General features: G+C 47.9%; 2 protein-coding genes across 5 annotated transcripts in view; one reads left to right on the plus strand and one right to left on the minus strand.

Annotated features, from left to right (window-relative positions):
* PLXNC1 (plexin C1) overlaps positions 1-21,080 on the plus strand; it is a gene marked incomplete at its 5' end in the record, with an annotated part of 137,172 nt that overhangs the window by 110,673 nt on the left and 5,419 nt on the right. Inside the window, 7 exons of the mRNA XM_038558657.1 lie at positions 1,808-1,985; positions 4,072-4,175; positions 13,514-13,568; positions 15,908-15,939; positions 16,038-16,145; positions 17,317-17,480; positions 19,365-19,512. Coding sequence (XP_038414585.1) covers positions 1,808-1,985; positions 4,072-4,175; positions 13,514-13,568; positions 15,908-15,939; positions 16,038-16,145; positions 17,317-17,480; positions 19,365-19,512 — 789 coding nt within the window. The remainder of the gene's footprint in view (positions 1-1,807; positions 1,986-4,071; positions 4,176-13,513; positions 13,569-15,907; positions 15,940-16,037; positions 16,146-17,316; positions 17,481-19,364; positions 19,513-21,080) is intronic.
* CEP83 (centrosomal protein 83) overlaps positions 18,543-21,080 on the minus strand; it is a 132,321-nt gene continuing 129,783 nt past the window's right edge. For all 4 annotated transcript variants that reach the window (XR_005370553.1, XR_005370552.1, XR_005370551.1 and 1 more), the window contains one exon: positions 18,543-19,599. The gene's annotated coding sequence lies outside the window, so the exon portion shown is untranslated. The remainder of the gene's footprint in view (positions 19,600-21,080) is intronic.

Genomic DNA, 21,080 nt, shown 5'->3' on the forward strand with positions numbered 1-21,080 from the left:
CTTCCGAGCCTCGACTGGCCCCGATCCCCAGTGTGCTCAGACTGCCAGTGAGGAGGGACCCTCTTGGGAATGAAGGGAACTGCAGGCTGAGACCCCCTGCTTCCCCCAGGGCTCAGACTCCACCGCTTCACAGTGTTGATTGTCAGGTAGGACTGGACCAAGAGAATTTGCGTGTAACCATAAGCAGGAGCGTGGGTGTCAGGGTTAAAGGCCATAAAGAGGACACGTGCCTCTGAGACCCTCCCAGGGTTTGCAAATCCCCGCTCCCACGTCCCCAGGCCCACCGTCTTTGTATCTCCCGATGGCTTGTCCGCCAGACCCCGACCCCCGTGCCCCGAGCTTAACTCAGGTCACCGGCACAGGCACCCAGGGCCAGTCTGCATTGTGACTCCCACTCAGCAGCAAAGAAAACTCTAGAGTTGGATCGTAGAATGGATGCACCACGAGGCGCTGCTTGCAGGTCACACGCTCCTTACTTTGCTGGATACAGAGCATGGGGTCCAGGCCTGGCTGCTCATCTTCGGGGGGGGGGGGTCCCTGAGTCTCCAAATGAGGGTGCACGACGCTAGCCCTCATAATAATTCTGATAAGGGACATGAAACAGTCACCACTTTTACCTTCATCATCATCATCATCTCCATCATCCTGCCCCCTCCCAGCAGCCTAGCCCTGTGCCAAGCCTTTGATGTGCATCATCTCACGTGAATCTCTGTAACAACACGAGAAGGCACGTACTGCCATTACGACCATTTGAATGTTGAGTGAACCCTAAGGATCCTTGTTCCCTAAGGATCTTCATTCTCCCCTTAAATGTGTTTTCATTTTTTTTTAACATTTCCAGTAATCATTTTACATTCCCTCATTGCATCCAGGTTCAAAAACACTCAATAACTGTGCATTTTGTACCATACCCTCGATTCTGTGATGGCCAAGGTGTCCTGGGTTCCAAACTATACATTACGCTAATCGCAGAGTACTCATAGCCTCTCCCCAAATCCGTTCCCCTGAGGAGCTGGAGTAGGTAAACTGCTTTGTGTTAGATGTGTGTGTGTTCTCAGAGTAAACCTGAAGTTGCTTTTAAATTTGTTTCGAAATACTCCCTAGCTCTGTGTTTTCACATGTTCACAGAGGCCTTCCTTCCCCCATCCCTCCGATTGAGTTTTTGCTGCGCCAGGAGAGTGAGTGTTGGCTGACAAAACGTTAAATAATGGCACCGAAGTGTAAAGTAATCCACGCAGGAACAATATTACAGGGTGGGGACCTCAGGTTTTAATGAGGGCTCGGGAAACTGTGAATGAGGCTGTCAGGGCAGAAGGGGAGATAAATGTTATCGTATTAATGCTGTGCCTTCAAAACTGACCTCCTTCAGCAGGATCGATGTGGGGACCTCCTGACCTTTCCTGTCACCTGGCACTTCGCTCCTGGGACTGTCTGGTCCTCTTAATAAAAAAGATAATCACCAGCCTGCCCTCATCTACTGAGGAACTGTTTCCAATTTTTTTGTTTGTTTGGAGAATGAAATTAGAAGTCACCACTTCTAGAATATTTATGTGTGTATATATTTTACTCTCGTGTATTTATTCAATGCTTGCTCTGTAATAAGAGTTTTCACTTTCCTCTTTTCCTTTCCATTATCCCCGAAAAGAATGGATTACAGAGAAAAGATGAAAGTAGTATAATGCGACGCAGCGTTTACTAATGTGCTGTCAGGGGTATTAGTAGGACCCGCCGAGGTGGGTGTCTTTTATGACCGCCTTTCAGATTGCAATTATCTAATAGACTTGGAAACCTGCTTGTATTCTTGCAGGCATTGAACGTCGTCTTCGAGAGGATCCCGGAGAATGAGAGTGCGGATGTGTGTCGGAACATTTCAGTCAATGTTCTTGATTGTGACACCATAGGCCAAGCCAAAGAGAAGATTTTCCAGGCATTCCTAAGCAAGAACGGCTCTCCTTATGGCCTTCAGCTGAATGAAATCGGCCTCGGTAAGGCAGGGAGGGAGCTACTTCGTGCCAGGCCCCGAGGAAACGTCCCCGCCACCCCGTCTCCCTGGCCCGCAGCCTGGAAGCGGCCGCCGGTTGGCCCCTTAGTGGCCTGGGCTGCTCCCCGCGGGCAGGGCTGGGGGCCAAGACGCTGCACGGGAGCACGGGGATTCCTTTCCTAGGAAGCGCTGTCCTTCCAAGACGCTGGGTCTTGGTTTTTGTTGTTGTTGATATTATGTTTGTAAATCAGATGCATGAGGCTGCTAACCCTGAGACTGAATGGATTCACCTCGCATCAGGAAGGACACAAAGGCGTCGACCCTGCGCCCTCTGTATGTGTCGCGTTCCACGATGGCATTTGATTTGTTTGTTGTGATACCGAGTGTGTCATTAGCGGGTGGCTCAGGCTCCGGGTGTTACCTCCAGCGCACGAGAAAGGGCACCTCCCTCGCCGCTAATCGCATCCTGCATTAGGGGTGTTGCCCGCGCTCCCCCACCACGAGGCAGCATCTGCTCTGAATTCCTCTCCGGGCTCTGCAAGGCGGGCGTGCGCCCGAGCACCCGAGCGAGCGAGCCGCGGCCTCCACTCCGCTCCATGGTCATCAACATTTTAAAGTTGAGCGCCCGCAGCCCTCCCCAGGGACCGTCGTGGGCTTTTATAGCCGATAACGGGACAGGAAAGAAGAGTAGAGTCCCGGCGGTGACGGGCAGCGTGACGGGATTCCCGTCCCTCAGGGCACGGCTGCAGCCTCCAGGGAGCGGGCAGCGAGGATGGCCCCGGCCCCGGCCCCGAGCCCAGCCTCCGCTCAGGCCGCGCAGGGAAGGCCGCGCCCGGAGCCCGGAGAGAAGCCGCACGTGCGCCGCCGCCACGAGGTGACGTGGCTTCAAGAGAGGGCTGGGCGGACTGCGGGCACCCGGGGCCCTGGGGCTCACCTGGCCGAGGCCGGGTCCGAGAGGCCGCCCCAGGCAGGCGACAGGGGACAGGGGAGCGTCAGGCTCTGGGGGAGCCCCGGCCACCCGGGCCTAGTGGCGTCCTGTCCGCTCCCGGCCTCGGGCCCGTCGGTTCCTCCTGGTACAGGAAGGCAGGGGCACAGCAAGCCAACCAGAAGCTTCGCGTTGCTGTCTGGTGGTGGGTGGGCCCAGCAAGCCGCCTCCACCTGAGCTGCCTCCCGCCGAGGCTCACACACTCGGGGCCAGAGCCGCAGGGACGCTGTCAGTGGCGGGTGTTGGCCCCCCCGGGACAGCAGATGGTGGGACCCGACTTAACTGGGGAAAGACACTTGAGCTCAGGGGACGGTGCCACTTAGCTTCCGCCAGTGTCATCAGATGACCCTGTTCTTGAAAAGAGGACACAGCCTGAACGCTTCTGTGCCCTCCCCTCACCTTGAAAAGCGTTGGTGCTGAGCTGACATTAGTAATAAGAAAACGCGGGGAGGGCTCACGCGCGCACAGAACGCACACCGGTGGGCCCCCTCCCGGCCAGCTCCACGACAGAGTGTGAACCGTGTGGCTCGGGCCGTGCACCCCCACCCGGGGCCCTGAGAAGGTGGGTCACAGCGCACCTGCCCAGGAGCGTCGGCCCCCCAAGGGGGCATTATTTTGTTCTCACTGGCTTGACATCCTGGCTTAGCCTCAGAGCGTAAGCGTGAGGGAGACACAGGCTTAAAAGTCAAAGCCCTGGGCACCCTGGGCAGCCCGGGTGGCTCAGCGGTTTAGCGCCATCTTCGGCCCAGGGCATGACCGTGGAGACCCGGGATCGAGTCCCACGTCGGGCTCCTGCAAGGAGCCTGCTTCTCCCTCTGCCTGTGTCTCTGCCTCTTTCTCTCTCTGTCTCTCATGAATAAATAAATAAAATCTTAAAAAAAAAAAGTCAAAGCCCTAAACACAAAACAAATACAAAACAAAGCTCAGGTGACCCGTCTTGGCTGATGTTATCTCCGAAGCTTCAAACAAACATTAGCCACTTTATTTAAGTTGTATCTATAAATAACAATTGCTGCTATTATCACAGAGTAGCCTTTAAACTTTCTCACTATAATTTCAGAGAACAAAGTACACCCCCCCCCTCTCTTTTTTTTTTCCTTCCCAGAGCTGCAAGTGGGGACGCGACAGAAAGAACTTCTGGATATTGACAGTTCGTCTGTGATTCTCGAGGACGGAATAACCAAGCTAAATACCATCGGCCACTACGAGGTAAGAGCTGGGCTCAGCCCCCGACGCTCCCTGCCAGGCCCAGTCCTGACTCAACCGGCTCACCTCCAGGTAATGCCACGTAATTTCTTTGTTTTTTTTTAAAAAAAGTCACAGAACTCCCACCAGTTTCTGGCATAGTTTGCAGACTGCTTCCTTAGTCGCGCTTCTGGAAGAGCCGGGAATTACTGCCTCCTGTGGCCTGCGGGTCCCCTAGGTCCCCCTCTGCAAGGCCTTTGATTGTCATGTACTGATCCCTCCACATCCTGCAGTCTGGGTGGCAGGTGTCACCTCACTTCCCTCCACGGCGTTCGCACAACCACATAACCTTGGCAGAGGGGCCCTTTTTTTTTTCTAGAAGTTTCTAAAGAACTTCTACATTTCCTGTTTGTTTACGATAGCCAGCCTTGGCTCCTCTGGCCTCTGGCCCACATGCCAGCTGAGTCCAAGGTGGGAAGGGCGCCTGTGACCTCCCAGCGCGCTGCGTCCTCGGCTCTCGGCTGTGGCCGCTCTGTGCTCGGTGCCAGGGTTGCCCACAGGGAGGCGAAGGCTGGGCGACCTACAGCCTCGGCAAGGGGGTGAGGAGGGACCCCGGGAACGAGGTGCCGCCTGCGGGGTGACAGTGCTGTGGCCCAGGGCGTCTGGGAGGGCTTCCTGGAGGAAGGTCTGACTAAGCGGAGGCCTGAGGGTGAAGGGAACCTCGCCAGCCGGCGGCGCCAGCATGCCTCGCAGGGAAGCCCTGGGGGCCCAGGGGCGGCGAGGGAGGAGCTGCTACGGGCCCAACCCCGCGATGGGAGTGCCAGGGCGCATGGCGCGGGGGCCGCACCAGCAGCTGCTCAGAGCGGAGCCGGGATCTGGACCCCACGCTGGGGCGCCACGCTCTGCGGCTTAACCCCCCACAGCCTGTTGGGGAGGGTGGCCCGAAGGGGACGCACAGACGGTACAGCCCTGTCAGCTTCCTCCTTTGACTTTTGTCCTGAGAAGAGTCCCAGGAAGCCACTGGAGGCTCTGAAGCAGGATCTGCGCTTCGGGAATGCCTGTGGCCCGTGTGGCTCCGGGATCCGCATTAGAGGCACAGCCTGGGGATGGGGACACCCTGAGCAGCTGCTGCTAGAAGAATTTCCGGTGCGAGTGATGTTGGCCGGAGATGACCGGGTGGCTCCTGAGATGGGGACAAGCCGAGGGATCAGACGGCTGTCTCCGGGGCAAGGGTGCTCAGGATGGTGCTCAGGATGGCGGGGCGTACCCAGAGCTAGAGGAGGCCACAGGAGATGGCAGGAGCGGCCCCCCAGGCCTCTTGGAAAGTCAGCGCCTCCTGTCCTCAGGCCTGCGAAGTCCCCGGAAAGGCCTTTGGTCCCCACAGGCTCTCCCCTCGCCGGCGAGAAGCAGAGACTGCTCCTGAGGGACAGGGGACATCTCTTCCCTGGGGCTCTCTGGCTGCGCGTTCCCCAGAGCTGGTCTGGAAATAGCTGCTTCAGGTGACACCCGGCTGGGTGATGTCCCTGCAGCCTCCGCTGGGGCACGTGGCAGACAAAGCTGGGAGGGACAACCTGCTGCTGTGCTCGGCCACCTGCAGCCCAGACTTCCAGCCTGCGAGTCCTCCGCCAAGGAGTGGGTGGCTGGGCCTGTGGTCAGTGAAACTCCCCGGGGACGTCCTGAGAGCACATGTCCCCATGCTCCAGAGGGAGCTCCGTGGCCAGGAGGAGGCTGGGGCCAGATGCTGCCTGCGCCAGGTGCTCACACGGGGGCTTCTGTCGGGAGCGTAGGGCATGGTCTCGTCAGCAGGTGTGGAGGGACCGCAGCCGCAGGTGCCCCTTGTGGTGCTGGTGACTGAAGCACTTGCCTGCCCCACTGTGTGGCGAGGCTGGGCCACCCGGTCAGGCCCCCCAACCCGGGGCATGAGGTGGGCCACAAGGGAAGGGGCTCGGCCCCTCGCTGCCCGTCATCGGGAAGGCAGGACGAGCCGGCCCGGCAGGGACAGGGAAGAGCCACCGCGCTGCCCGCCAGGCTGGGGAGGTGGCAGGAGAGACGGAGCATCAGCCTTCGCTGGAGACACCGGCCGCGCTAGACACCTATCTGCTTAAGGATGATAATGAAATTAATCCGGCCTGTAGTCACTTCCTGTCCAAATGATTTATTGGCTTCATACCCTAGCATTGCCACATGGTGGTAATAAATGACAAGACTAGGACACGGGGGCTTAAAGGATTCTCCTTATGTTTAAAAAGCTAAGCCGTAAGGCAAATAAACTCAGAGAGCTTGAAGGAAACTGGGGAGGTCATTGGCCCTGTGCTCTCTGCCTAGACCATCTCAAATACCCTGTGTTTCAAAGAGTGCTCGGGGGAAAAAAAGTATCCACCGCCACCCTCAGCCACCGAAATCTATACCCCACATCTCCCCTGCAGATTTAAAATTTGGAGTAATTTGACAGGGGTAGGCTGAAGCTTACTTTGTCCTTTCGTTAAAAAAAATTTTCTCCTGGAGCTTGCATTTCCCTCCAAAGAGACAAGATGCTAATTACCACTCTTATTCATTTACTAAAGTACCCTAGTTTGAGTCACTGTAAGTGCTTGAAAGCAAAAAAAAAACACCAACCTATATTTCGTTTAAAAATAGGGTCTAACTCAGAATGTTAAGTGATTCAGACTCATCTCCCTCCAATTAGCCCAAATTAGTTAGGTTTTAAAGTTAATCTTTAGTGACGGCCAGTTCCTCCTACCATCTAAACAAAGTCCTCTTGCTGGAGCGGGAGCCTGTTTCTTCTCGCCAGTTCCGTCCTTGGGGCGAGTGGAGTGTGGCCCGTCTCGCCAGAATGGATTTGAAGAACAGGGGTCTCGAGGGGATCTGAAGGCACAGCAGAAGCCTAGCACGTCCCTAGCCCCAAATTGCTGGCAACGCTGTGTCGTCTACGGGCTGGTTGCTTTGTGCAGCGACCCCGGCACTGTTTGCACGCATCCGTGCAGTGCACGTCCACCACCACCCTAGGCTGAAGATGCCCTTATTACCCTCCTTTTCCATCCGATGTGGCAGAGGAGGGCGGGTTTCTGCTACAGTCTCATTCCGCCCCATGCGGACAAGGGGTAGATAACACCCCTTACAAGCACATTAAGGCAGAGGCCTCTCTGTCCCCTATAACCAGCTCCTCCCCGAGTGCTTCCTTAACTGGCCGTCGCTGTGTGTACTTTGCGGTGAAGGAAGCTGCACTGTGTTCTGGAGCTGATGAGGTCCGGTGTATGGGCGGGGGTGGGGGTGGGGTTCTCTGGGTCCAGGCTTTCTTCCCCTCCCCTGCGTTCCCCTGTGACCTTTCGCTGGATGGTGTTATTGCTCTCACACCTTGCTATCGAGTGTGCACAACAGGCGTGGTGTCCGGCAGGAAGTGTTCTGCTAGAGATTGCACCTCTCCTCCTGAGCTGCAAGGTTTGAGGGGCAGAAAACAGGTGTCACCGCTGTGGTGTTGAAGGGTATTCTCGTAAGAGATGCAGGCTGATACCACAGTGGCCACTGCTCATGCTAATTGGTTGTTCAAATGATATTGAAAGCTCACAAGAATGTTCCAGAATGTCTGCTAGGTGAAGCCAGTGGTCCTCCCAGTCTGGTGGGCCATCAATGATACTAAAATGAAGGGATCTGACTATCTCTAAAGGTCTCCCACAGCATGGTGACGACTCCAGTATCTACTGCACAAGCCCGGAGTGCTGCTTGTATACCGGGCACTGTTCTGGGGGCCCTTACAAACGGCACCTGCTTTAGTCCTTGGTACCTGGTGGGACGGACACGGTCATTATTCCCATTCTAGGACCTGGGGAGGCTGAGAAACTTGACCAAGTTCACATTAGCTCTTCTCGCTGATGCCCCAAGGCTAGAAGCAGATGCAAAAGGGAATCGTCCTGCAGACAGTGGCTCTTCTCCTTACTTGGAGCCAGGCGTGTGGCCCATGCCCGCCGCCTCTAAAGCAGCCATGGTGAGGGAAGTGACCAAATCATGAGAAACCCTGGTAAGCTACCTTCTCTGATGTCAAATTCAAAAAGGTAACGTCTTGGGAATCCCTGGGTGGCGCAGTGGTTTGGCGCCTGCCTTTGGCCCAGGGCGCGATCCTGGAGACCCGGGATCGAATCCCACATCGGGCTCACGGTGCATGGAGCCTGCTTCTCCCTCTGCCTATGTCTCAGCCTCTCTCTCTCTCTCTCTGTGACTATCATAAATAAATAAAAATTAAAAAAAATAAACAAAAAAAATAAACAAAAAGGTAACGTCTTCTAAAGTCTTCTGATGAATCCCGTGTCTGTGAGCTTACCGAAATGCTTCCCTATGCCTAATCCTGCATCATTTAAGGCCAGTCTTCCTTGAAGATGACAGCAGTTGCCCTCATCAGATGGGGGGCCTCTTTCAGGCATCCGAGAGCTCACAACGCCAGCCTGACAAAACAAAACAAAACAAAACAAAAAACGGGAGCGCTTAGGTTCCCAATGACAGGCACAGTCTTAGAGGCCATACTCGCTCCCAGAAGACAAGGTTAGGGTTCCAAGGGTCCTCGGAGTCTTCAGAGGGAGCTTGCTACTGGCCCAGGCTTAATCCCAAGGCTCCAGGGAAGAAGAAGGAGCCCTAGTGGCACTTTAACTAGTTTCAGGAATCCTTTATAGAGGTCTGTCCTGTCAAAAACCACATGTGTGATTTGTGTGTCGGGAATGTTCTGATGGCTCCCGAGCCTCCTTTGCTAATAGACTGAGCGAGGTTATCCCTCAGGCCCTGAGAAATGAGACTCTTTTTTCATTTGCCTCCAACCTTGGGGTGTCAATGAGAAGAGCTAAGGGGAGATGGGGAGAGCAGGAATGAGGAGAGGTCGTGGGGACGACACCTGCTGAACAGAGGTCTGTTTTCATATAAGACCATTTTCGGAATGAGGGGTACCAGTAAAGGTTTCCACATGGTGCTTTGTATTGATTATTGTGTTTTTGATCTTTTAAGAAAAAAAAAGTGTCACAGTATTTTACGGTTTTCCATAAAATTCTTAGGCTAAAATCCAGCTTGTCTCTTAGGCTACATATGAAATTACCAATATTTGACCATTTCTTACTTACAAAAGTGGCAGTTTTGTTAAGGTTAAATGTAAGTTCAACCTTTTGTATGTAGAAAACCTATTTTTATAGAATTTTCTTCAACTTATGCCACAAAGATAGTATTTCACCACAAAGAAATCCCACCTTCACTTAGACATGACTTGGAGGATATTTACCTTCTGCTTATTTCAGGAGTGATTTCAATTGTTGACATGAGTTCCTTTTTGCCCTGTGTGGTCACAATCCCTAATTCTGATACTGGGGGAATCTACGGTTTTCTCCATCCTGTCCCGACACGGGCCAGTCATCACGGAAGGGGCACAGCCTTCCTGCCTCATTGAATCCTGGAGCACTGTGAGACTGGAAGGAATTTAATTTGAAATTGTCGTGTGTTACCAGTTCTGCTCTGGGCTGGAGAAACATTCCTGCCGTAGATCCATCTAGTGACATTAATCTTTCTTTGATTTAATTTGGTTTTCATTCCTAAAGTAGGGGCCCACAGGACGCTCCCTGCCTCACAGGAGCACAGGAGGATTAATGAGTCACTCTTAGGAAAGCATTTGGAGCTCCTCAGATGGAACAAACAGTATCATATTTTTAACACTTTAGATTCGGTGGCACTTCTCAAAAGGCATTTCTGTCCTTAACTCAGCAGCAGCTGACTTGTGCAAAATAGAAAATGGAGACCTTCCCCCACTCCCCCTTCCCCCCCCCACCAACCCCAACATCTGTTAAGTACAGTAGTTTCTATCTTACAATGGTGTTAAAGTGTCACGTGGGGGGAAATGTTCCAGCCCTAGAGCAGCTGGGAAAGTTAGAAATACACTCAGATACACACATACACAACTCATCCACTAATAAAATGCTTTTACACTTGCTCTTGGGAGATAATTTCAGAGTAAAATTTCCTTGGTACAAGCTGCGGCTGCGCTATCTTAATGCCTGAGCACCGTGCCAGCAGCGAGTCATTGCCAGCTCTTGAAAAGACATTTGAACTTTTGGCAGCGCTCCTTATCAGAAGGCCCATCCGTGGTGTTTGTGATTATAGACTAAGGGTGCTCACGTTCAGCAAAACAAAGCGTCTGACAGTAGTGGAGTATTGGCTCAACACTCAACAGGATCCGTTTGGGATTCATTCTTTGACAATTACCCAGAATGAATCACCAGCTTCCTTTTATGAAAAGATATTTATTGGCTTAGAAACAGAGCATATCCAGCTCTTTGTGGGGAGGAATTTTCTAACGATGTGCAAACGTTCTCATAAACTTGGTGTCTGAGTATTGCTAACGGGGTGCCTGCACAGAGTGTTTAATTGCATCAAATACGGAGGAGAATGGAACATTCAACCAGAAAACAATGGCTCAAGGGGAAAGGAGAGGATGGTTTGGTAATAACAGCAGAACGGTGAAGAAGTCAGTGAGAGTTCCGAATCCACGCTGGAGAAGCTTGTCCGGAGGCCCGGAGGCCCGGTGGCCCAGCCAGCCCCTGCTCAGCTCTGCCCCTCCCTACAAGACGTGAACACCGCAGCTGGGGGCCTCTGGCCCGAGCCTAGCAGCTGGCTGGCAGCTGGCTGGACGCTGCCGGCTGGACAGCTCTGCCGGGGCGGCTCGGCTCCGCGTTCCTTCCTCTGCGGGTGCAGCCCGAAGGAGAGGAGGCTCTAATCCTCTGGTGCTTGCTAAGCAGGTTTGTGCATTCTGATAACCAGTGTGCAGGAGGCCAGAAGAGAAATTCTAGGTTTCTGCATTTTTTCCCCAAAGTGGGGAAGGACTAGGTCCAAAGTACTATTAGAATTCAGAACAGACTGAGGACTTTGAGAATGGAGGGAAGAAGCACTTATCTGGCCGTGTTCCAGAACGACAGGGTTATTAATCTACAGTCCCAGGATGAAGGCAAAGATTTCGGTATCCCTGACCTGCCTCTTCCTCAAGGCCCCTCTGTCCTAAATTTTTGTGGACTAGCCCCTTGGGACAATTTAGTCCTCACAAGAGAGGAGGCCTGCCCTCTGCATCTTAGCATCCAGTCGCCTGAAGGGCACTCCTTCCCCTGGTTGGTGGCAGGGGAGGGCTGCACTGGCGGGCCATTTGGCCCAGGATTCCACAGTCCCATAAGGCCTCAGGTGAGAACTCTTGACTTCATTGACAAAGGAGGGTACGCACGGGCACTGCAGTGGAGTGTCGGTGTGGTAAAAGCATTCGTTTGTCAAATGTGTACATTAAAATCTGTGGCTTTTTTTTTTTTTAGTAGCTCTGTTGAGAGATCATTTATATACCATAAAGGTCACCTTTTAAAATGTACAATTCAAATGCAACTCTGGTGCATTTACAGAGTTGTGCAATCGCCACCACCACCTAATTTTAGAACATTTTCATCACCCCAAAAAGAAACCTTGAATTCATTAGCAGTCACTCCTCACTCTTCCGACCCCTGCTTTGGGCAACTAGTAATCCATTTTCTGTATGTATAAATCTGTCTCTTCTGGACATTTTATATAAATGGGATCGTACAATATGTGTCTTTTGTGACTGGCTTCTTTCACTTAGCATAATGTTTTTGAGGTTCATGTTGCAACATGTGTCAATACTTTTTATTGTAGGGCAGGTTTTTTGTAGTATATTCATACAATGCAATAATACAAAGTAATTTTAAAAGAAAGTACTGGTGTTGCAACAAGGTGAATAAATATCAAAGACCTTATGTTGACCCTAAGCCAGACATCAGAAAAAAAAAAAAAAATATATATATAGTTGACCCTTGATCAACTATATATATAGTTGATTCAAACCTGATTCAAATGCAGGTTTGAACTGCACAAGTCACTTACATGCCTTTTTTTTTCAACAGAGTACTATAAATGTATCTTCTAATTTTATTTATAATTTTTTATATTTTCTCTAGCTTGTTTTATTATAAGAATATAGTATATAATACATCAAACATACAAAATGTGTTAATTGTTCTTGGTAAGGCTTCCTATCAACAGTGGGCTATTGGCAGTTAAGTTTTGGGGGAGTCAAAAGTTATATGGGGAGTTTCAATGGTGCAGGGTGGGGGGCAGTACCCCCAGCCGCCATGTTGTTCAAGAGCCAGCTGTACTATAGGATTCCATTCATATGAAGTTCAAGAGCAGATGGAAGTCGGAATAGTGATTACCTCTGGCTGAGGATGCAGTGGTTATTGACTGGGAAGGGACAATGGGGGTACTCCTGGGAACCTTGAAATATTTTATATCTTGATGTGGGTAGTGTTTACACAGGTATATACATAAATGGACATTCGTTGAGTTGTACCCCTGTGAACGTTAAGTGCTTTCCTATAAGTTATACTTAGTTTTTATTTAAAAGTATGTGCAATTTTTATGATTTTACAAGCTTCTTTTAAAAAATATATACCTGCCAGATAGAGAACAAATAAGTGTACCACCGGATGGGTGGTCACAAAGTGAGCACATCCTGTAACTACTACTCAGGTCAAGAATTAGAACATTATGGGTCCTTCAGAAGCCCCTTCCCGACCCCTCCTAATCACTAACCCCACTCTCTTCTCCAAACATCTAACGTCATAGTTTGACTGTTTTTGTGTTTGGCATTTTTTTAAAGCTTTATGTGCATGGAATCACAAACTATATATTTCTTTGTGTGGCTTCTCTTGCTCAACATTATTGTGAGGTTTACCCATGTGGTGTGTAGACATAATTTGCTCATTTCTGTTGTTTTATATTCTGTTGTATGGACACACCCCAAATTATTTATTCATTGATGATATTTGGTTGTTTCTAGTATAGGGCAATCACAAATAGTTTATCAGGATATGTACTTATTTCTGTTGGGTATATACCTAGGTGTGAAATTGCTGTCCTACGATCATGACAACAGTTTTGGATACCTGTTTCAGCATTTCTCAATATAGTAGGAATCTCAAAAGAGCTAGTAGCCCAAGCCTCTCTTGACTTCTGAAAGGCTGGGGAACATCTTAGCACAGCCTCCTCTTCCCTCCTTCCAGGGTTGGCCCATCTCCCATTGGCTCTCCTCGCCCCCCCGCCCCCCCAGCCTCACTACACCTCACTGCCTCGTCCATCTCCTTCACAGAACTATGAGCTCCTTGAGGGCAGAGACAGTGTCTTGGTCATCATTATAGCTCCAGCACAGGGCCCACAACATAGACACTCTTGATAAATATTTAATAAGTGAGAGAATGTAAGATCCATCCAGCTATCTACTTCCTGGATGAAGTTGAGAAATACATTAAATTTTGAAAACTCATTTGTTTTTTATCTTTGTTTTTCAGATATCAAATGGATCCACTATAAAAGTCTTTAAGAAGATAGCAAATTTTACTTCAGGTAACCAATATAATGTTAACCTTTTGTGCTCACCCACTTTTATAACGTATCACTTTCTGCTTCTCTCAGATGTATTGTCACAAAGGTGAGATTGAGTTGTTGCTATGTAATTCTCTGAAACTGGAGAAAAGCCATTTGGATCTGCTTCTATTCCTAAGGATGTGAGCCTTGTGAGGAGGAGGACAGGAGATGTAAACAGCAGTTGGCCAGGACTTCCCAGCACTAAGGAGGTCTCTGCCTCTTGACAGCCCTAACCTCAGGGAGGAATCTCAGCCTTCCTCGCTCCATTCCAGCTCTTCAGTAGGATGATGCCTAATCAGAGAAGAGGGAAGCTTGTAGATAATCACACACATGCTTGCAAGTGCTGAACAAATAAGATAACCCACTTAGAAATCCAAATCTCCTTTGATAGCATCTACAAAATTTCCAGAAAGTGGAGCAAGGCAAAATAAACGGGGAGCTTTTATGGGGAAAGTCTGTAGGCCAGGCTCTAAACTCTCTACCACCTCCCTGATAGCCTCGGGACAAGAAAACATTGCGTTGGTGCTTGGAGAAAATCCCTAGATCCTGACCCAGACTGGTCTCCAGAGAAATTGTACCCCAATCCTCAGCCCTTAGAAAGGTTCTGGGCCTCACCTAACAGGAATTCTTACACATATAACTGGAAAGGAGGCTTCCTAGATTCAAGACTAAGAGCAGACTGGTGGGTCCCAGTGCAAATAGGGAATGCACAGCCCCAAATTCAGTAGAAAGGATAATTATGTAGGTTGAAGGACACCTTTTTGGGGGACCCCCCCCAGTCCATCATTGCATCTGGCTGCAGTGAGAGAAGCCACCTTGCAGAGGGTGGCTGTCATTCTGGCATAGGGAAATTGATAACCTTGCGTTATAAAAAGTGGAAGAGCTTTGTATTTTAAGCTTCAAGGACTGGGCCTGTTGCGAGCCTGATATTTGGGGATCTTGCATTTGGATCTCCTCATGGGACCTCAAGGCAGTCAGTGCCTCTGCTTCCTCCCTGACCAGTTCAGCTGACAGCCATCATTTTGATCACTCCCCTGCTAACCCTTCAAACCTCCTGCCTCTGTCCCCCTTTCCCACTCTCTCTTTCTCTCATACCCCCAGCCCTGGATGAACCCAACCACTGGCCATTTTCTGAGCGGACACCCAGGCTAGAGGAGAGGAGAGTAGAGTTGGAGTCACTGTAAATTCATGGTGCCCAACATGACCAGGACCCCCAGTGCAGCCTACACACACTGTGCTCTCCAGAATCCTACCTTCCCTCCTTGAAGTTCTGACCCACAGAGGTCTATCAGCAGCTGACTTGATCCTCTATTTCAAAGAGAAAACAGGAATCAAAACTCCCTCAACATCTAGACCAAACCTACCACCTTACCTGTGTCTGCCTTGGTGCTAACCCTGGCATTCCAGGGTTGTCCTTCCTCCCATCCAAGGCCAGTGTCTCACCTGTGCCTTCGATCCCATCCTTTCCAACCTTGCAAGCATTCTTATACCACAGATAATCTTCTCTCACCTATACCTCCCCACCTACTGCAGTTTTTCCCTTAGTGTTAGTCTCCCCCATTTTTAATACAAAAAAAAAAAAAAAACCTAGTGCCTTAATTCCTCCCCCCCCCTCCGTTACCACTCCCTTTACTGCCACATTTCTTTCAGGATTGTCCTTACCCTCTGCCACTCTCACACTTGCTCTGCAAGCTCCAACTTGCCCTTCTTTCACATCCCAGGAAGGGTTGCGTTCTTTCTGCCTTAGGGTCTTTGCACCCATTTCCCTTCTCCCATTTGCCTAATTCCAGCCATTCGTTTAGGTTCAGCCCCGACATTCCTTTCTCTGAGAAACCCCCCAGAATAGGACAGACCCTCCTTACTTTCTCAGCATAGACTTCTTCATAAACTGTATCACAATTGTAAATAATTAATTGTATAATTAGTAGTAGGAAGTTTCTCCTTGCCTAGGATGTAAATTCTGTTGGAAGGATACTAGGTCTGTCTCAATCACTACCTTTCACCAGGAGTCCCTGGCACTCAGTAGGTGCCCCAGGTACATCTGCTAGTAAGGCCTGAACCTCTCCTACCCCACCCTCAGCAAGGGGACCATTCAGCCTGTTTTAATACTTCCAGAAATAGGGAACCTGTTCCTAACTCCAGGTTCTGGCCCATTCTCTCTTCACATTGTTGAGATCTTAAGATGCAGCAGGGTGAAAAAAATGTAGCTATGAAGAGCTCAAGTAACTTTTTCTGTTTATAGCATTTTATGACAAGGCCAATTAGCCCGTGGTTGTTTTTTTAATAGACTGCTTTCTCTCCCCTTCTCTGGCGTTCAGATGTGGAATACTCAGAAGACCACTGCCATTTGGTGAGTTCAGTCTTTCTTGTGCTTGCCACTGAACCCGGATGCCTTCTGTAGCATGAACGGTCTCCTTGGGTAACGCTTCTACTCTGTCTTCCCGTTAGATTTTACCAGATTCGGAAGCATTCCAAGATGTACAAGGAAAGAGACATCGAGGGAAGCACAAGTTCAAAGTAAAAGAAATGTATCTGACAAAGCTGCTGTCGACCAAGGTACACTTACTGTTCTGGGAGTGCTTTTACGGCTACCTTGGGGGTGTATGATGTGTTTGACTTAATTTCCACTGAAGTGTGAAAATGTTACAAATCCCTTGTGCCTTCTAGCAAAGCAAAATGAAAGTTTAAATTGTAAACACTTCCTAACCTCTTCTTTTTTTTTTTATAAACTGCAAAGATAACAGCACTTTACAAATTTTGACTGTCGTATCTTCAATCAGGGATTTAATATTGTTCCCAGTCCTTTTACCCACCATTTCACTATTGTTATTTTTTAGGTTGATGGCATAATTATTCTTTTTTGTTTACTTGTTGTTAAAGATGAGCAATAAAACTCCTTCTCTGAATTACGAATAAATGAAGGGCGAGGTCAGTGACTATAAACCTTTTCAATCTTTTTTCATTTTAAAGTTAAGAATTCTGTTCACCTATATAAGTGTCAGATGTGAAAGCTGGTGGAATACCAAGTCAGAAGCAAATTTTACTTTATCTGGCTTTTAGTGGGATTAACAGAAGTCTGTGGTAATCCGCTTCCCCCCCCACTCCCCACCCCAAAAGACTAGTACTATAAATGCTATTATCTACACCTGGCCCTGGTCTCCTGATGGGCATGCTTCTTCAGATTATAGCAGAGGGTATGTTTAGAGCTCGGTAGATGACAACCAGAGCCTCTTGATTTTCTCATCTGTCCCACAGAGCTCTGCCTATTTGGCTTTTGAAAAAATGCTCAAATGCTTTGGAAAAAGTACACAATAAACACCTATTGATAGAAGTACATGCAACGAAAAAATTCTGGGAACGAGCAACATTAAGTTTTTCCAGGTTGAACATAATAAAAGCTAAACATTCGTGGCTTCTTGGTTTATGTATACAGTCCTACAACTGACATTTCAACTGCTAGAGATTTTTCTAAGATATCCTCTCTGTTGACGAAACAATGTTATCAGCAAGAAGCTGATGAACCAAATCTAAACCTGGGCATAGATTTTCAGGACTCTTGTCCCATTCTGTGAATGTTGACCGCATTCGATAATTTTACATATTTTCTCTTAAAGTTGTTTTTTTCTGTTTTGTACATCATCTTCTCTGAACTGGAATTTCATTTTTCCATTGTATTCAAAACTTTTTTTTTTTTAATCTCCCAAGTCTGATATTCTCTATCTTTCAGGTGGCAATTCATTCTGTGCTTGAAAAACTTTTTAGAAGCATTTGGAGTTTACCCAACAGCAGAGCCCCATTTGCTATAAAATACTTTTTTGACTTTTTGGATGCCCAGGCTGAAAACAAAAAAATCACAGATCCTGATGTCGTACATATTTGGAAAACAAACAGGTGGGAACAAACAGTAGGTGATTACTGTTTTCAAGAATCTGGGACAGAATCTTAACTAAAAGGAGGGCACAGTAGTCACAGAAGGATTCATTATCCCTAGATCAGAATGTTTTGGCTTGGTAAGCTATCATGTCAAAGCAGATTCTTCCTCTGTTACTATTTTTAAACAAGAAACAAAACCCTTCCTACTCCGAGGTCCTATTCTTTAGAATAAAATAAACTTTATCTTTAATGCATGAAAAAGACCTTATAAGGAATGTTAAATTTAGCTTGACCAGAAGATGAGAAATTAGTATTTTGTGATTTTATTATACACTTTTCCATTAGAGAATACTTATTACTTTGCAGTTACCAAGCTGTCTATATTCTGATTCTACATAGACATTTGTTTTTATTTGATCGAGTGCAGTACTTAGATACCATGAGAATTTGCCAAAGCCTGTGTTTTGTTTTGTTTTCTAACAAACATTTTACCTTAAACTGAGGCAAGGCATCCAGATCTATTCTAAACTTCTTCTCAGTAAACAAACAGAGCTCATTATCTCTATTTGAAATACTTTGTGCATGAGCTATGAATAAAACTCCGTGCTAAGATGTAATAGAAGTTTTCAGCGCAGTCTCCAGCCCTCCCAAGCACCGAGGGTGTGCAGGCTGTTTTAATAAATACTAAAATCTGTAGTTCCCAGAGCTCTAGGCCTCATCTTCTCCCATTTAATCCAGGTCTGTCCCACCTATCTACACTGGCTCATTCCCATCCTGTGTTCTAGCCTCTTATTCCCAGGTCCTACTACTCCCACACCAAGCTTGGGTGCTTCAAGCTCCCATTTTACTGTGAAGATTGTGGCACCTGAGCAGGGACAGTAGTCAGGACAGTCGAGCTCTGGAGAGGCCCAGCAGCCTTATGATGGAGCTAATTTGCTAGGCCAGAGTTGAGAAGGAGACCATGGAAAGACTCTGAATGATTGATTCCCAGGTTCATATTCAAATACTCATTTGAGTACCTACTATGTGCCTAGCACTGTTAGGTGCTAGAGATATAGCAATGAATGGAATAGACAAAAATTTGTGTTCTTATAGGGCTTGCATTTTAATGGCACTAGGTAAATTATAGTATATTAGAAGTTTAGTACAGCAGACAAGGGGGGAAAGGATAGAGAGTAACAGGATAGAGTGGTCAGAGATGATACTTGAGTCAGGTCTTGAAAGAGGAGAGGGCATAAACAATGGACCTATCTGTTTGAGGACAGTTTCTGGAAGATGGACAGCAAAAGCAAAAGTCCGGAGCTACAAGCTTGCTGGTATGCATGAAGAATGACGAAGCGCCCAGTAGTGGAGTTAGAAGGAATAAGGTGAAGATTAGCAGATGAGGGTCGTGGCCCAGACCATGCAGGGACTGTCACCTGAGGCAAATGGAGAGCACAGAGGGTTTTGAGCAGAGGAGAGACATGATCTGACCCCGTGTTAGGAAGATCGCTGGTAGTTGTGGGGTTCTAAGGGCTAATAACCCAGCTGAGAGACAACGGTGGCTTAGGCCAGGGTGTGGCACTTAGAGGGGGTGAGAAGAGGAAGTTCTGGAGACTCGATCAAACGTTTTCATGGGTGACCACCGTCTAATACAATCCAGAACCATTTGGAGAAAATTCTTGTCTTGTCTGTGGCCACTTTTGCATTTCTCCTGTTCTAGTCTTGCCTTTCAGTAGCGCTTGTCAGTTTAACCCTTTCGTGTTCTGAGCGATGCTGCCATCTGTCGCTTGGTATGTTTGGCAAAGCTGACGTGCATACTTCAGTAACAAGGGCAAAAACGCCCGTTTACAAACTGCGATAAACAGAGCATCCGCCTCCTACGGAGGGCTGTATCTGAAAGGAGATTTCTCTTTGGAACAGCCTTCCTCTTCGCTTCTGGGTAAACATCCTGAAGAACCCTCAGTTTGTCTTTGACATTAAGAAGACACCACACATAGACGGCTGTTTATCTGTGATTGCCCAGGCATTCATGGACGCATTTTCTCTCACGGAGCAGCAACTTGGGAAGGTAAGTCCTAGCTTTAGTGTTGCTTATGTGTACTCCTGTGAGTCTCAAGCTTTTTTTCTTGTAAACATCCAAACAATAAACAACTGTCTAAACCATGGAAGATAAAAAGAAACAGTCATTGGTAGTCACTGAAAATTTGCTTTTCTTTAAAACCTACTGAATTTATTTTTCAACTAGTTTACATATATTAAAAAAAAGATGATTATCTCCATCCTACTGAGGAACTCTGCCTACGAATACTTTTACCACAAAGTATAAATTTTGTTTCCTAGAAAAGCATTCTTCAGACACTATTGAAACTATTGAAATTTGCTTAGCTAACTTAATCCATCTGAATACAGGTGATCCTTGAATAATGGGGGGTGATGGGTACCAATCCTTCATGTAGTTGAAATTACCCTGCAACTTGTGGCTTCCCCAAGACTTAACTGTTAATAGCCTACTGGAAGCTTTACTGCTAATATAAACAGCTAATTAACACATATTTTGTATATGTTATAGGTATTATATACTGCATTCTTACCATAAAGCCAGAGAAAACAGTAAGGAAACTGTACGAGAAAACATATTTACTGTGCTGTATCGAAAAAACACCATGTAGAGTAAGAGCAGACCCACAGAATTCAAAACCATGCTGCTCAAGGGTCAGCTGTACACCTAAGAGTCTATTTGAATATAACAAATTGCTTATGGGGAAGAAAATCTTGCCTGAGATTTCTACCACCACCAGCTCGTCAATTCATAATCAAAATATCGATATTGTTTTTCTTTTGGCTTTCTTTGCTGAGCAAAAGCCCCAGGAAATCAAAGAAAGATAAAAATACAGAGCCAAATATGAAAGGGATGTTTTGGTCTTATTCAAGCATAAACTGAGCAATATCTGTACCTCTCTTAATGCTAGAGCAGTGTGCCTTTGGTATAAGGATTGAGAGTGCCTGGAATGAAATGCAGTTGATGTTTCACAGGTGCCTCAGCCTCCTAGTCTGAATCTATACTGTCACCACTATTTCTGCAAAACAAACCTGTCTGTACTTTTGTCTTTCTAGCATCCCCTTTGTCTCTCAAGGTAAACTCCTTTGGTCACTATTTCTCATTCTGTCCTATCCCTTGGTCCCCTCCCCGCTGGGACACCTGCCTCAGAACTGGTCTCCTGGCCCCAGCTGTCTCATCCCCCCATCTTTTCCTTTTCACTGTGTCTCAGGTCTCCTCTTAAGAATTGTAAATACTTCCTATTACCTACCAGGTAAAATCTTCACAGTGCCACATAGCCCTTCCTGATTGGGTGTCAAGTCTCTTTTCTGGCAAACTCCATATGCTTTCTATGTTATAGCTTTTACTTTTCCGAAACTTAGCATGAACTTGTTTTTGTATCCCTTTCTGTCTCATTACCCCTGTGTCTAGTGAAACTTACTCATTCATTCGCTGTGCAAACATGTGTACCAGAAACTGTAGGAGACTGTGATCAGTCTAAATATACCTACTCTGTGACCATTCCTGACACATTGCCCACACCCATTCTTCATTTGACCAATGCAATGAAAGACTAAAATGCTGCTTCATTCACAGTT

The sequence above is a fragment of the Canis lupus genome, chromosome 15 (genome assembly GCF_011100685.1).
Source record: "Canis lupus familiaris isolate Mischka breed German Shepherd chromosome 15, alternate assembly UU_Cfam_GSD_1.0, whole genome shotgun sequence".
Classification (NCBI taxonomy): domain Eukaryota; kingdom Metazoa; phylum Chordata; class Mammalia; order Carnivora; family Canidae; genus Canis; species Canis lupus.